At 40.1% G+C, this 15,486-nt stretch overlaps 1 protein-coding gene across 6 annotated transcripts in view; it reads left to right on the forward strand.

Annotated features, from left to right (window-relative positions):
• The window catches only part of LOC124068588 (ecto-NOX disulfide-thiol exchanger 2-like), a 148,547-nt gene that overhangs the window by 89,722 nt on the left and 43,339 nt on the right, over positions 1-15,486 (forward strand). For all 6 annotated transcript variants that reach the window (XM_046406964.1, XM_046406965.1, XM_046406961.1 and 3 more), the window contains one exon: positions 8,916-9,047. In XM_046406964.1, the coding sequence (XP_046262920.1) occupies positions 8,916-9,047 (132 nt within the window). The remainder of the gene's footprint in view (positions 1-8,915; positions 9,048-15,486) is intronic.

Raw genomic sequence — 15,486 nt, forward strand, 5'->3', positions numbered from 1 at the left:
TCTCAACCTGATAAGGAAGGAAAGAGTCATGCTCCTGTCCAGGAACGGGTGTTCCTCCTCGACAGCATTGACACAAACACAAGTGTCTCTGCTCCATTTGTGTAAAAATAGCACCTGATAAGGCAATGGAATGTGAGGTTGTTACCGCAAACACTTTGACCAGTGAAGCCTTCTGTGAAACCTCTTACTTATTGAGATGAATGCTGATGTCCACTGTGAGTCTCTTTTGTCTTTAAAAGAATAGAAATTGATCGATCAAGGGAACAGTCGTCATATCAGAAGTTTTATAGCTCTGTAGCTCTTGATTTGGGCAAGTCTTGCATCAGTCTTTGCTTCATCGCTGAGTGTAATCACACAGTAATTTTTAATGCAGCCTCTTCAGCATTTGGCCATATCAAACCAAATGCTGAAACTCATTTAGGGAATTGTAATTAGGCATTTAGCTGTAGTTACTAAGCCAAGATTGTCAAGTCAAAACAGAGCAGCTTTAATTTGTTGCTTTATTATGTCGGTGGAATTATTCTCTCCTCTCAGTGTGGATAATTTGTTGGGATGAATGCATCGAAGGAAGATTTTCTCATGTTTAATGTAAACACTGGAGGAACAAGAGCAGCTTCTGTTGTACACTGGATTCCGTGGTGGCGGATGAATTTATGGACCTGTGCCATCTGTGTTGTTGATGCTGCTGCTGCCGAGCAAGAACCAAAGTGTTTCAGTAATCACATTGTCACTCAATATGAGTCAGTATATGATCAAGACATTCTTCACTGTGGGGTAGCCCAAAAAGTGAAACAGAAGATCAACTACACTGCTGTGTAGACATAACATTGCCAATCTAGGTGCTGGACTTGCTTTTGGATGGCTGTCGATTGCTTTGTGATGAGCGATGAGTCTGATGAGGTGTGTATTTGGGTGACTGGTTGGCTTTTATTGATCAGATTAAGATTGACAAGTCTTCTTTAGGTTTACACAATTTATGTGTTCATTCTGCTGGAGAGGATTTATTAATAAGGTAAAGCAAGTGAAGAATTGAGTTGCTCATATGTTGATGAGGGTTCCTGTGGGTCAGATCAGCAAATTAACGAGTATTCTTATTCTTGTGGAGTTAGTGGGCTTAGTTGCACTTCGACTCAGGACTTGAATGTCGCAAATTGATGGATTTTTGTGCCCGAGGACCTGACTGGGCTATAATATGGGTTGGATATGCATTGCTTTTTTAGTATTTTGTTGGAGTTGGGAGAGCCAAGTCACCTCTGCTGAGGAGAGGGTTCAGGTTATTTTTTTCTGTCCCAGTTTTGGAGGCAGTAATTTGATTGGACAACCTCTGCTGCCACGAGCCATGGTCACCTGTTAGACACAAAGACAGCATAGAATCACACCCACAGCCATCGAATTGCAGTGGATTTATTTGCAAAAAGGATGATAGTCAGTGCGTGCAGCTCATTTTTCGCCAGGTCTTTTGGGACTCGGGACCGTGACCACATGTTTAAAACAGCGCAAAATTTGAACAAGGCACCATCTCATTCAAATTTTCTGTCCATCAAAATGCATGAGGTTGTCTCTCACCAAGTTTCAGAGGATAATAGAATTAGTTTTTCCAGAAGAGTATAAGACCATTGCTCTCCCACTTTCAGTAGTGACATTACTGCCATTCAGCAGGCAAGTCTTTGTGTATCACAATATTTACTGCTGTGATATCTGTGATGATACTTGTCAGCTTAAAGCTACCATGTGGAATTTTCTTGTACGCAAAGTTTCTGTTTTGTTCTCTGAGTTACTCAGCAGGACACATTGTATGAACACTTGAGATCTGAAAAAAAAAGAAACCATGAATAAATTTCCATTGCCCTAAAACATTTGCAGCATTGATTTTTCTTGAAGGTTGGAGACCTGATTGTTTACTTGATTGTGGCCTTCTTCATTCCTTTGTTTGGTCCTGTATTTTTGCATTTCGTGGCGTCTTACACTCATCTGCAGCCCAATAAAATATTGTGAAGTCGTTGACAGGAATGACATGCGCCCTGCATGCAAAATAAGCTATTAAACTAATTCATTAAAACTGACCTGTGTTAATGCATGATTGGACACAATTTTCCATCATGATACATGTGATTTTTATATTTCTATAACAACATATATATAATTGTACATTTTCTGGAATGTCACTCGTCAAACAAGTTTAGGGATAGTATGACCGCAAATGTTTGTTCACTTCACTGATATAATTAACTGATAAATCAAGAGATTCAACACATTGATATAAAAATCATGGCTTGTTTGGCATAATACATCCATAAATATAAAATGATTAAGTGGTTTTTCTGACAGTAGGCTGTTATTTCACATTATGTACTGTCTGATTGCCAGCCAGTACTAACCAGTCAATTACAGTAACTTAGCTGCAGCATCACAGGAAAACATCACAAAAAAACCTTGTCAAATGTCAGAAGAAAATACAACTTTATAAAGTTATAAACCTAAGATGCACCAACACCGTGTACATGAAAAGCTCTTAAAAATAGTTTTTGTGAGAATTATGAGAGAAATTTCTTTCACGTCTGAGTGAGAAAGTTTTGATCCTCGTCCAGATCTTTGCAGCTTGCTGGTGTTTCTTCCTGTAAACACCAACAGAGAGAACATGATGAGGTGTGACGTGTGATAAGCACAGATGCCTCTCAGCAGGAGTTTCATTTTACAGGATTTCTTTGTCAGTATCTGTGAACTTAATTCTTATGAAGAAATGTATTTCATAAAATAGAGAGGTTATTGAAAGTGTGATAGATCTTAGTTTTGCCCACTGTTTTTTTTTTCTCTCCCAACAGGCCAGGCTGTCTTCAGGCATCTTCTGTCGTTTTTACATCTTCACTTTGTTGTCGTCTTTTCTGGTCCTAAATGAGACGTGGTGTAATATCACACTCAGGGTATTCTTCACTGTGCCATCACTAATCACTAGACCTCTACCAGTTTTATCATAATTAACAGATCAAAGAACAGGAGAGAAGGGCACTCATGCATTATTAAACAGACACTGTGTGTGTGTGTGTGTGTGTGTGTGTGTGTGCGTGTGTGTGCGCTGGCTTGTGTATGTAAGGCACGTGAGTGAGGGAAAAATCGTATAGTGATCTTTATGAGCACCTTGGTCTATTTTTATCAGGTTGTACTGTCCAGAGACAAAGTTGTACAGATGATGCAGCCATCTTCGTGTTCATAGTTTCGTCTCACATTGTGATGAGACTTATTTTTCCAAATGACCCTGAAGGTCCCCTTTTGACCCACCTCCCTACTCAGAAGCAAACACAAGCAAACACACGTGCAGAGAGAGACAGAGCTGCACTCAGGAGGGTGCTAAGGTCCAAGAGGCAACTGCTCTCAGAGAATAATTGATTCTTTTTTTTTTTATTATTATGTTCTTTCCGTGCATAAGTATGGGCAGTTTACACATCATTTCAGATGGAAAATGGCCAACATTTCTTCTAATAACACCTCTGACCAAACAATCTGAAAGTAGCCAGCAGCATTTTTTGTACTTTCCCCCTCCCCTTTTGGTTGAAAGTCATGTATTGAAACTTAATTACGCTCATCTGTGTGCTCAACCACTTTGTGTTCAGCAATGACATTATATTATACTCTAATTGTCGGTTTTTGTTATAATGACCGTCATCAGGCCGCTATGCTTTATTCATTGCTGCAATGGTCCAAGTTCAATTTCAGGGAGCTTCCATTTCACTTTTCTTTCTGTCATTTTGTCTCGTCAGCACCACATCCATCTGTTGAAAGTGGCCCTTTCTTTCTCTTTTTGTCTCCATCCCTCATCTTTTTAGCTGCCTTTTGAAGTAGTTCTCTAGAGGCTGTAATAAACCTGTAGTTAGCTGTTAAAACCGTGTGCATTTTAGACTGAATGGCCTCTAGCGTCTCTCTGCCTGCTGTTGGGGATTACGGCCAATGGGCTCTTAAATGACCTAATTTCCTATCTGCCTCCTGGGGGAGCTTTTAGGGAAGCTAAAAGCCGGTCACAACCCACAGAGAGTGAGCATCAGAAAAACTATGGGCTGGGGTGGACCTCGGCTGAGTCAGAACTGCTATCACTTTAATTGCCATGGGTAATATCCAGGCAGTAATGGATCATGGTGATACCAGTGTATAGCTGCACGCGGGGTGGTCACTTATCATCAATTTGATTCATATATGTTGTTTTAGGATTGCTGCACTTGTCGCACTTTATCGATATTGTCAGTTATCTTGATTAGTTGTTTGATCCATTGGAAAAACATGAAATATTCGCATTTGCGACAATTGAACCAGTGACTTTTACTGATCGATTTGCAGTATAGTTGCCATTTGAGTTTCTGTCAAATTACTAATTAATTGCTCCTTTTAGCTCTATATTTTTAGTTACCAACTCAGTGTTATACCAGTAAAATCACATTTTGAATCTGTTTATAACCCCAGTGTGACATTTCTGATATTATACTGCAGGACATGTAAAGTTTGTGTGTTGACTGTATCTTACCCACCTCATACCTCACACTGTAATGTTGACATCCAATGAGAAGTCATAAATGTAACCCCCACCTGTGGCTCTGCTATAATCTGGCCAAGTTTAACCTGTTTTATGTATATTAAGTTTGGCTTTCCACGGTTCCAGATTTGTATCTTGGTTTCATGAGGTCTTAGATACATATGATATTTACAGATGCACAGATGTTCGGTTCATGTAATTAGACGTAATATTCAAATGAGCTCATGGTAAAATTGAGCCAACAGCTGAAAATAATTTGGCTTCCTTTTTGACTCTTTTTTTCTCTGATCTCTTGACCATGGAATAAACAATTAACCTCCTGAGATTCAGTTTCATACTTTTTATTTCATCCAGACAGTTGGCTTCAAAGCAGCAAAGTGTGCTAATCTGTTTTCTGTTGAAAATATTCATCTGCATTGATTCCCTCATTGGCAGTATTGTCCATGGCTCTTATTCCTCCTTTCTGGCAAATTTTACTTATGTGTTGTCTGTATCTGTGCCTGGTCGTGTGCTAGTACAGGTGTCCATCCCTGTGCCGATGTTTGGGTGTTTCGTTTCAATTTGGTTTTTTTTCTTGTTTTTTTCTGTTTGTTATTCCTCCGTCAGCTCCATATATTGATGACATGTTGCATTGTGGTTCCTTTAATGTGAGTCAATGCTGACTCCTGCCCTCAAGGTCAGTTTTGTCGTACCAAAATCAAAAGCCTTCAGTGATTGAGCTGCAACTCTGAAAAGTGTAATTGATTAATGCAGGAAGGTAAGAGTGTGTGTGTGTGTGTGTGTGTGTGTGTGAGAAAACATGAGACAATGGAAGGTAGTTGAGTCGATGCTAGATAGGCAACAGAAAAAGAACAGAGTTCAGTATGATGAATAGAAAGACCGTGACACAGGGATTGGATAAATGAATAGGGGTGCAGATAGATGAAGTCGGTGTGTGACTCAGATGTAGACTACTGGTCATCCCTGTCTGAAACCCTGCAGAGCCAGCTCTTGTATTCAAAGGTCCAAGACCCGCTCAGCTAAATCCACGCAGCCTTGAATATTAGCCTCACAATCAATAACAACTCCAGCGAGGAACAAATGAATTCTGTTTAAATGTCTTTGGAAATCTGATGACCTCCAATGATTTCCCATCAGAGGCAGTGCCTTGTTGTGTTTTCACTCACAGGTCAATAGATTAGATTGGAGGACAAATGGATGTATGGCTTTAAAAAAAATTCAAAGGCAGATTTGTCCAAGACAGCAAGTTCACATTGCATTCAGAGGACATTTTACCAAAGAATATTTATAGTCGTCGTTTAGTAGTTTAAGTTGTAGTAATGATGTTTTAAATCGCCATGTGAAGAAAAAACTGCCAAAACAAAAGGTTGAAATAGTTGAAAAAGGTAGTCAATAACAAAAGGAAAAGTGAAATGATTCACTGCAGGAGTTCTTTTTATGGCTTGAAGATCTGAAGGATTTGCGTTTTTAAACATACTTTTTCCAAAACAATGCCATGACATACTCTCTGGGTAAGCATGGATATGTGCCATGGCCGACATCCCTGTCAGATTTAATAGGGTGATGTGGACCGTGAGCCCCTCTGGAAGACATGTAAAGCCCTTTTATGGAATCAGTTACAATATATGGAAGAAAATAGGCTCACAAGAAAGATGTTAACATGGGATAAACAAATGACCCGCTCTTGATCAAGAGATGTGTGCATGTTGTTCTAAAGCTATGGGTTTGATGAGATATTTCTCTATGATAAAAGGGTCAGTGTTTGTGTTCAGAGAATCTTTGTTTAGTCAAAGTGCAATAGACTGATGATATATGGACTAAACCAAAACCGCATACATCCATGAGGATAAAATCTGAATATGGTACTGATCATCTTCCAGATGCTCGAGGTACTCTTGAAAGCCTTCCTGCCACAAAGCCCTTCTAACACATCGCTGAAATGGCATGGCACATGATTTGAATCATGCACAAAAAGTACTTGGTTAGGTTTAGAAAAAGTGGAGTGACATTTGGTTTTCACAGTGGTTTTGCAATTTTTCTGATCATTTGATATCGACCCACTGAAGTGGTTACGCAGGAGACAGTTTTACACCTGGTGCATCTCATCGAGACTATAAAGGCTACCTGCTGTTTCTGGCTGAGACCCTGGAATGAGACGGGACTTTGACCATCTGGCAGAAGAAATACAGATTTGATTGAGGCTGAGTTGACTGTTCACATTTAGTTAGGTGGAGAAAGCCTGAAATATCAAGATAAACTGTAGGTTTGCAGCAGTTTATTTTAGTGTACAGTTAATTTAAAACTTATTTTGAATCTGTCTTTTAAAGAATATCTTAATACTTTATGTGGTCATGTGTTTTATTTAATTTTGCTCCTATTTGTATTACTGGAATATGGATATTTTATAATATGATTCTCATATTGAGCCAGATGTTCGGACACATGAAATAAACCTGCAGTTAGCTGTTAGCTAAAAGCTTAATTGAAGCTTGGCAAATAGGAGTTCTCTTTCATAGTATTTCGCTTGATGTCTCACTATGGGATGCACGCCTCGCTGCAGACCTCAGAAGCATCAATCTCGTTACGCCAATCCTGATTGGCTGATGAAACATGTCCGTCCACCCCAGGTAGTACCATCTACCTTAAATAGTTCCTGCGGACGGCACCACGTTATTCAAGATAAGCACTTCTTCTCACTCATATTACTCAGAGAACCGGGGTTATGCAAATAACCTCAAGGTTTTGATGCTTCTCTCTTAAGTTACTCAACTGTGAACTGAATATCTTATTTATTTGATTTCTCTTTTTGGGCCAAACAAAACGTTTGATGACATGATCATGGGTCTTCAACCTCTCTTAAGAAATGATTTAACAAAAGAAGTAAAGAAATAAACACCAGTTTACTCATTTGATTATGAAGAAAAGAAACTTGGATTTTATGCAATTTAAGGATTCAAATGGCTATCAAGACCTAAAGATTTTCGCTATCTCAAAATTGCTATTACCAAATGGCAGACCATGTTGAATTCAATATGGGCCAAGCAAGTCATCTGGACTGAGGACATCGGCTGTCAAACTCTGAGCGTGTGTATCCAACTACACTGCAGTTGTGGCAGTTAATGTACTGCAAACTGTAATAAAACTGCTATAAAACAGCTTAGCACCACTTCATTCAGAGTCCTCCAAAGTGTCCCCTGGTTAATAGGGTTGTGTTCGTTAAGAAGCCTGTGAAGTCCTCGTCAGCAGCATTATCACAGCGATGCACAGACGCAGGAGGTTTTATCAGGCCTCTCTATTGCAGTGACAACAGACAGCTCTGAAATTAGTAGCTCGGTGAGGGAGACAAAGTGGCAAATAGCCTTCTTAGGCACTGCCAGCTGTATCTGAACACCAGAAATATAAATATACAGGCTGCTGTACAAACACACACACACATAGACTGTATGTGAGTGTTACCTCCACAGTGGACACTGCCACAGACCTTCTGAGGTGTGAAGTGTGTTGGGTGCAGCACTGCTCATTATTAACAATGGTGTTGGCTTTGGCATCAGTAGACAAGAGGGCAGCTTGGCACAGCCAGCACTCGGAGCAATTTACAGGTCTGTCAGAGAGAAAGAGGTCGACCAGAGGAGAGAATTAAAGAGCGTTTAGAGCTGCGAAATAGACTGCAGACAGGGAGGATGAGCTGCTGGTGAATGTATCATGTTCATGTTGACTTTACTTCAGGGTTTTTATTATGAGGATCTAAATGTGTTTGCTTTATTATGCAACACTTGGCAAAAAACCATGAGTCTGGGGTTGTGAGTTTGAGATGATGTGTTTATTTGTTGTGCTAAATTGGAGATTTTTCCAAGGTTTAGGAGCAGAGCGCCTGGCAAATGCCTGATAGCATCAAGATTTGTGCTTAGTGCCATGATAATCTTGTTTTACGCCGCATTATTTTCATATTCCGGCTTGCAAACGAAATCCCTGATCTTTTACTGGAGTCCTCACTGGTGTAAATTTTGTGTCGATATACTAACACATCCCAGTTTGTTCCTACAGCAAGATTTCCAGTGGATTCTCAGCTCGCTGAGACAGGAAGAGCCCAGAGACCATGGTGTTTAACCTCACAGCCGAATAGATCCTAAATGTTGTTAAAATCCTCATGGTGTCAGTTTGACTGCAGGGCCACAATGGCTTCTCCTTCCCGTCAGACAGAACACAGAATTAGAGGAGTGATTTAAAGAAAGGAGGCAGGTGAAGATGATTGCACCCCACGTTGTTGAAAACAATCTTCTGTCTCAGTCTTTGCAGTAACCCCTCCTCTGAAGCAGCCCGGTGTCATGATGATTTAGAGATCACAGGTCTGATATCAACTCTCCTCTCTGTCCCTCTCTTCTGTTTGTTCCCACAGAAGGGATCTGTAACATGACAATGGACTCCAACTCGATGACAATGCCCATGTCAGATCCTAATGCCTGGGCAACAGCCATGAACAACCTGGGGATGCCTCCCATTGGAATTACTGGACAGCAGCTCATGCCAGGTACCACACGTCCAACAACCAGACAACACACAAACCAGAACCACAGACGTCTGTGTGTTCAAAGTACGTCTGGAAAAGATGTACTCTACGAGAGATTTTATATTGCATTTCAGTTATTTTTACTCCATCCAGATGTTGTAAGGCATGAAATGTGACACTGGGGTTCATGTCATGCTAGAAAGACCATTTTCCTGATAATAGATACAGTATGCTTAATGTTGGTTGCCTCATACAAAGCATCATCATCATTTATGTTGTCATGCTTTTCTACCTCTTTCTAGTATCACTGTATACAGACTTCATATATTCACATTTGCATTTGTTAGTGTATAAATTTGATGTCCTTTTATCTAGTTTTGTAACAATGGGTGGCCTACTAGGTTATTTCTTAATTCACCATTCCAATTCAGTTTAATCGTCCTCCTTATTTTAGTGTTTTGCTCACAAACAACGTAAATCTGCCCAACCTGCTTTTCCCTGCAGTTCTCATTTCCTCACTGAACACACACACCACCTCTTTCTGTTTCTCTCTTCCTGTGTCTGTTTTATTGATTTTATCAGCAGGATGTTTTATAAAGTTGCCCAAAATACAACATGGTGGATTTTTTTTTTTTTTTGCAGTTCCAAAACGGCAGTTTGTTAAACAAACGACTAAAATCAACATGGTACTGAATAATATCACACCAGCCAGATGAACTTGCAAGCTTTCACAATTCAGGGACACAAGTAAGCCTTCATTAAACGAGAGAGGTCACACCACAGTCAGTGAATCAGGGATGTAGTACCAGACGCGCCCCCCCACTCTGCTGTGCATGTGTGTCGAACAGTAGTAGAGAGGTAGAGCGAGGGGAGGTTGTCCAGTAGTTATTTGATCTTGGATGGTTTATTTTCTATGGATGGGTGAAAAATGACAAAATAGAGTAACAATGCAGGGTCAACAAATACACTTAAAGCATATGCCTGAGTGGCCTGTCCCAGTTAAAGTTAATGTGTAACACTGTAAGATGCAGACATCCGATGAGTAAAATCCTTGCACAAAACGTGACTTGAAACCATGAGAAATCAGTGAGCTGGAAATGTTTTAATGTCAAGCCATCTGGCTGACAGCCGGCACTTATGGAAAACTCAGCAACTCCCATGTGAACCCACACTACTTAGATTTTCTTTGTCTTGTTTCAATTGAGTCGAGTGGCAGAAACGGCAAACTGCACCTTTGAAAGGCTGATGGCATTTAAGACAGATTTTTATGATTTATTTGTTGCTGTGTGGGTCAAGGATTTGTAGGTTTGTTGATGAGCAACGTTGTCCTTGACTTCATTAGTGTTTAGGAGTGCAGACCATCTACTGCTGTGGCTTGGAAGGATGGAGACGTGGGTTCTCTCATGTGGCTGCTTTGGTCATTTAAAATATGTATACTGGTGACTCAGCTCATCCTGTTTATTCCGAGCTGGGATTGCGATGCTCTAAACACTCTTAAAATGGCATACAGAGGCATGCTCTGAGTCTCGGATTCGCTTATACAGGTCAAAATTCCTGCATTTCGTTTTTGTTCTTAATAATACATTCTCATTATCACTTCTTTTGTTTTTCACTTTCATTTACTTTTCAGTTTTCTATTGGCACTGTGTCATGATAAAATGCAGACAGGCACGTAAAAGATGAACAAAAATCACTGACACTTAAATCCTTAATGAGCATTATACACCATCGCACTTTAACTGTAAACTCCTCGTGCTGTCATATTGAACCCCTCATAACTCATTTCACCTCTAGAAAAAGATTCAAACTGAGTTCATTTTCCAAGCAATTATCCAGTTTTCTCAAACAAAACACAGTTGCGCCTCTATTTATATGACAAACGGGTAATTTGCACCCTACAGTGACGAAACATGTCATTGGTTTAACATGTTTTGCAGTTTGAAACAGTAGCTAATGGGGATTGAAATAATTAAGTTTCATTTATTTGATTTGAGTTTTTTTCTCTTGTTGCAACATCAAGGTGCAGCTTGTAAGCACAATGTTGAGCCTGTGTATTCTGATCCAGCACTATAATATTCAGCCTTACCGATGGCACTGCTATCTATAACATGAGCAGCATCAGCAGCACCCTCCCACTCTCCATCTCTGAAGAGTTATTCTGCCATGCCTTTCTCTCTCTCCTAAGTAGAAAGCCTTTCCCTAAAGCCTTTTATAAATCACTTCCCACTTCTTAGCTGAAATGCACTTTCATTTTTGAAATATGCCAGGCTTGTGTGTGGAGATGCATGTGTGTACGCACTTGGAGACGAACGGTCTTCCAAATGCACTCTCTGAGAAATATTAAGGGAAACACACACACACGTAAGCATAATTCAGATATGGTAAACAAAAGGCTTTCTGCTGAGAGAAGGCACAAGCTGTAGTGGAACTTCTCAAAGGAAAAGGAAACAGAAGGAGTGAACCTCGTGTTAAAGATGAAAACACAGTGCTGGACACACGCATGCACACCATTCAAGAGGGTGTGTGTTTTTGAGATCAGGTGTGCATTGAGGGCACCAACCGCTTTTTACAGCAGACATTTGCTTTTCGGAGCAGGAAAACAACAGGTGTCACAACAGCATTAACAATTGCTCTGTTACATATTTAGTGTGTCACTAAGCCATGCCATTAATACTGCATGGACAGCACTGCACCACAACTGGCATACATGAATGGAGTGCAGCTAGCAGTCATGTTGACAAGTGAAAATGTCTGCTGTAAAATGATTAAACTGCTCTTACATTTGGTCAAACACCTGCAGTTGTATTGTTGTATTTCAGTTGTAATTCAAGGTGCTTATACAAGTTGGTTTTGAACTTTTTGTGCGTAATAGCCAGGAAAACCGTGATATTTGTCACAGCAGACGTTTTGACATGCCCTAGCAGGAAAAGTGCAGGTCAAACCAATTTACCACAATACCACAGTTCCAAGCCATGCCATGCCACTGAGCCAGTGTGCATGAATGCAGGACTCCGGTGTTATCTTGCATATATGGACTACAGTCGATAGGAAATTTTATCAATTACAGCTGAACTTTTGTAACTTAATTGTTTGTTTGAACATATAAAATAAAGCTGAAAGCATCTAAACACCCATTATGTTGCATTTAGTTACCTTTGCCAATGGACTTTGTCTTATGTAAAGCATCATTATTTCTTTTATAATAGCAGGAAATTATATATTATTTAGCCAAGCCGTATATACTGCAGCTTTCAGAAATAACAATAGTGTTTTTCAGTCATTATTATAACATGTGCTGCAAATATGGCATAAATGTGGATTTGGGTTGTATGTTGATCACATGTACTCATAAGGAAGCCAAAGATGTAATTTGTCTCATCCAAACAGGAATGACAAACAGACAAACAGAATGAGGTAGCCGTCAGTCAAGCACGGTCTCTGCACACCCACACAGTGTCGAGAAGCGCTCTGATCTGGCAAAATAACTAATCTTTCCTGTGTTGGTTTACCATGAGTGTGCAGGGTCTTTGAGCCTCCACTGGGGTAGTACATCAGGTATCAGAAGCCATGATGGAGAGGGTGGAGACTAGGTTTAAGAGGACAGCTGTGCCTTCCCTAGTGGATGGAATAACAGCTGCTGTTTCCTTACCTTTCTCTCTTCTTCCTTCCTTTCCTCCTTTCTGTTCCACCCTCACTCCCTCACCAGGCTAAATTACCCAGCATCTCATTTATATCTCATTACAGCTGAGTCAGCCACTACAACCCACGGCAGAACACACATTGTTCATTTGCTCTGCACAGAGCAGTGCTCCTTTACGCACTCAGACTGCACTGAATCACTCTGAAACAATCATCTCGTATCAAACAGTACAAAATGTAACCTGAAGGTGAAGCCAGTCCAACAGTTGTAAAGTAATAACATAATGTATCAATAAAGTAACTGTTAAAAAATTCAAAACTTGTTTTTCTCTCCCATGTGAGCAGTAAAAATACTTACATGTAAATTTCGAAAAAGTGCTGCCGTTTTATCTTCTCTCCACACTCCAAAAAGAACTTAACATATATTACTCACAGGCATCTGTTTTCCACCCATGCATTTTTCACTTCACTCAAGCCAAAAGAACTTCTACTTGTTGAACCTTTGCCTTGAATTCTTGCCTCTTTTTCTGTTTATAACAAATAATGAGGAAGAAGTTGTTCAAGGTTAGCCACTAACGAACGCCCTGGTATTTATAATATGTATGTTATTGTTTATAAACTGTTTTGTTCTGTATTGGTTGGACTTGCTTTTTACCACAGTGTTAGCCTCTTTTTTTGCTTTCTCATGCTTTCCATAGTGCAAACCGGTTGTCTTTTGAACTCTTTTATAACATCTGTTGTGAACACAAAGCTCTAGGCACACTCTTTGACATGACTTCAAACAGTCTTATTTTGTCATGCAGTAGTAGTCATCGTAGCACCTTGTGCCTTTAAAGTAATCCAGGTGGATTTGTTATTGATTCTCCATCGTGACCCAACATCATCTTTGTCTTATTTTTCTTACCACTAAACAATGGTGGAGAATCCGTTGCCGCTCTCCACACTCTTTTCTATTTGATCTTTAAGTGTGTTGTGCACGATTTTTAATATGTGTCTTGCATGTAGTTTTAAGTGGGTTTTTCTGTGTCAGTTTTGGGCTCATTACAAGACACTGCCGCTGTCACAGCGCTTTCATTACACGTTAGAGTTTGCCTCTGTTTCATCCACTGTGAGCCCGAAATGTATTTCTTCACCACCGAGTCTTTTTCTGCCTCCAACCAAGTGGATTTATGCAGACAGACAGGTGGGTAAACACATCACTGTGGGCAGAGCCTTCCACAGTGTGTAGCTTTACAAAGCCCATTGCAGGTCTCCAATGATGTCAGTTTTGTGTCTATAAACGGACTGGACAGTCATGTATGTCAGAAAGTTATTAATACCTGTTTGTATTAGTAAAGTGTTTGGACTGAGGGAGAGATGAGACTCAGGCTATAGACAGCAGTTTTTTTCTGTATCTGAATCGTGGATCTAAGATGCTGTCATATGGACAGATTGTAGAGCCCTCTAAGGCAAATTTCTGTTTTGTTCTGTTCTGTTTTTGGCTGTATAAATAAAATTTACCCTGACTTGTAATGCCCAATGTGAGCAGTCAAAGTCAAGTGGAAAAATAGCAGTAACAGAAAGTAAAATATGGAATTCTGAAAGAAATCCAAAAACAACTCACTGATTTTTATAGATCTAATCCTAATGCAGTAGGTTCAAGAAAGCTATGAGAGAAAGAGTATCAATGACAACATCTGTTCTTCACATTGCAGCAGCTTTGTGCGATGGCAGTGACTGTCAAAACTCCAGCAACACTAGACCCTGAAGAAGGCCACAGTCTGAAACAAGTTGATCTGTCAATAAAGTTGTTTTTTATAGTGTAGTATTGCTGGAGCTATGGCCTGTTTATATTGTTCATATTCTCCATGCCTCTTGGAAGTAGGCTGTGCCAGAAATCCCCACTCTGCAGTCACCGTAACAGTCACAGTCACTACCACCCACCTCTTCCAAACGGTTCACAGAGGCAACCAAAACGGCTCCCAAAAGCAGGACTGGGAACAAATAAGCCCCAGACCATGTGAGGCGAGGAGTGAGATTTCAGGACACAGATGAATTTAAGAAATCTGACCCACATGCTTCAGTGGTGGGAGGGCATCTCTGGAGGTAGCGCTGTGTATTGATTACATGTTCTGCCCCCCATAATAGCTGCTGCTGAAGTCAGTTAGAGTTTCTGTTTTTCATTGTCCAAAGTTTAACTCCAACATAAATATTAAGGTGGACTATTGTTTGAATGTTCAGCCAAGAGTGCAAATTAAATGGAGGCCAGAGAGTTTCAGTAGTTACGGAAGACGTGAAAAGTGACAGCAGTGTTTTTCATGGTGAATGATCCGGGTATCAGAAATAGCACAGTATTTGTTTGTTTTTTTTCCCCAAAAAGTGTTTAATATGGGCTCTTGCTTCAGTTGTGTCTAGTTACTTATGAGTGAAAATCACCAAAAGTAGCATCACTGATTACATGGATCAGTGGGGCTAGTGCTTAGCCAAACCATGAGGACAAACACAATGCCTCTACAGATGCTTAAAATGTGTTTAATGTTAGGAAAAGTGCGTGGATAAGTCATGACTTTTGTAAGCGAGTCTTAATCCTGGTGAGTAAGAATCCCAGATATAGTGTGAACTGTGAGAACAGAGCAAGGATTGCAATGTTAACAGCAGGAATCGACATCTGGTTTCAACATCTTTGATATTTGACAGAGACAAAGAATGTATCCTTTTCCAGGAGCCTTCACCATGTATTTCCCCAGCCTTCATCAGTGTTCTTTCTAGCATGTCCAGACCATAAGTAGAACCAGATGGGAAGCTATAGAGTTCCCGCTCTATATTTCTTTACAGTACAGAC

The sequence above is a fragment of the Scatophagus argus genome, chromosome 12 (genome assembly GCF_020382885.2).
Source record: "Scatophagus argus isolate fScaArg1 chromosome 12, fScaArg1.pri, whole genome shotgun sequence".
Taxonomy (NCBI): domain Eukaryota; kingdom Metazoa; phylum Chordata; class Actinopteri; family Scatophagidae; genus Scatophagus; species Scatophagus argus.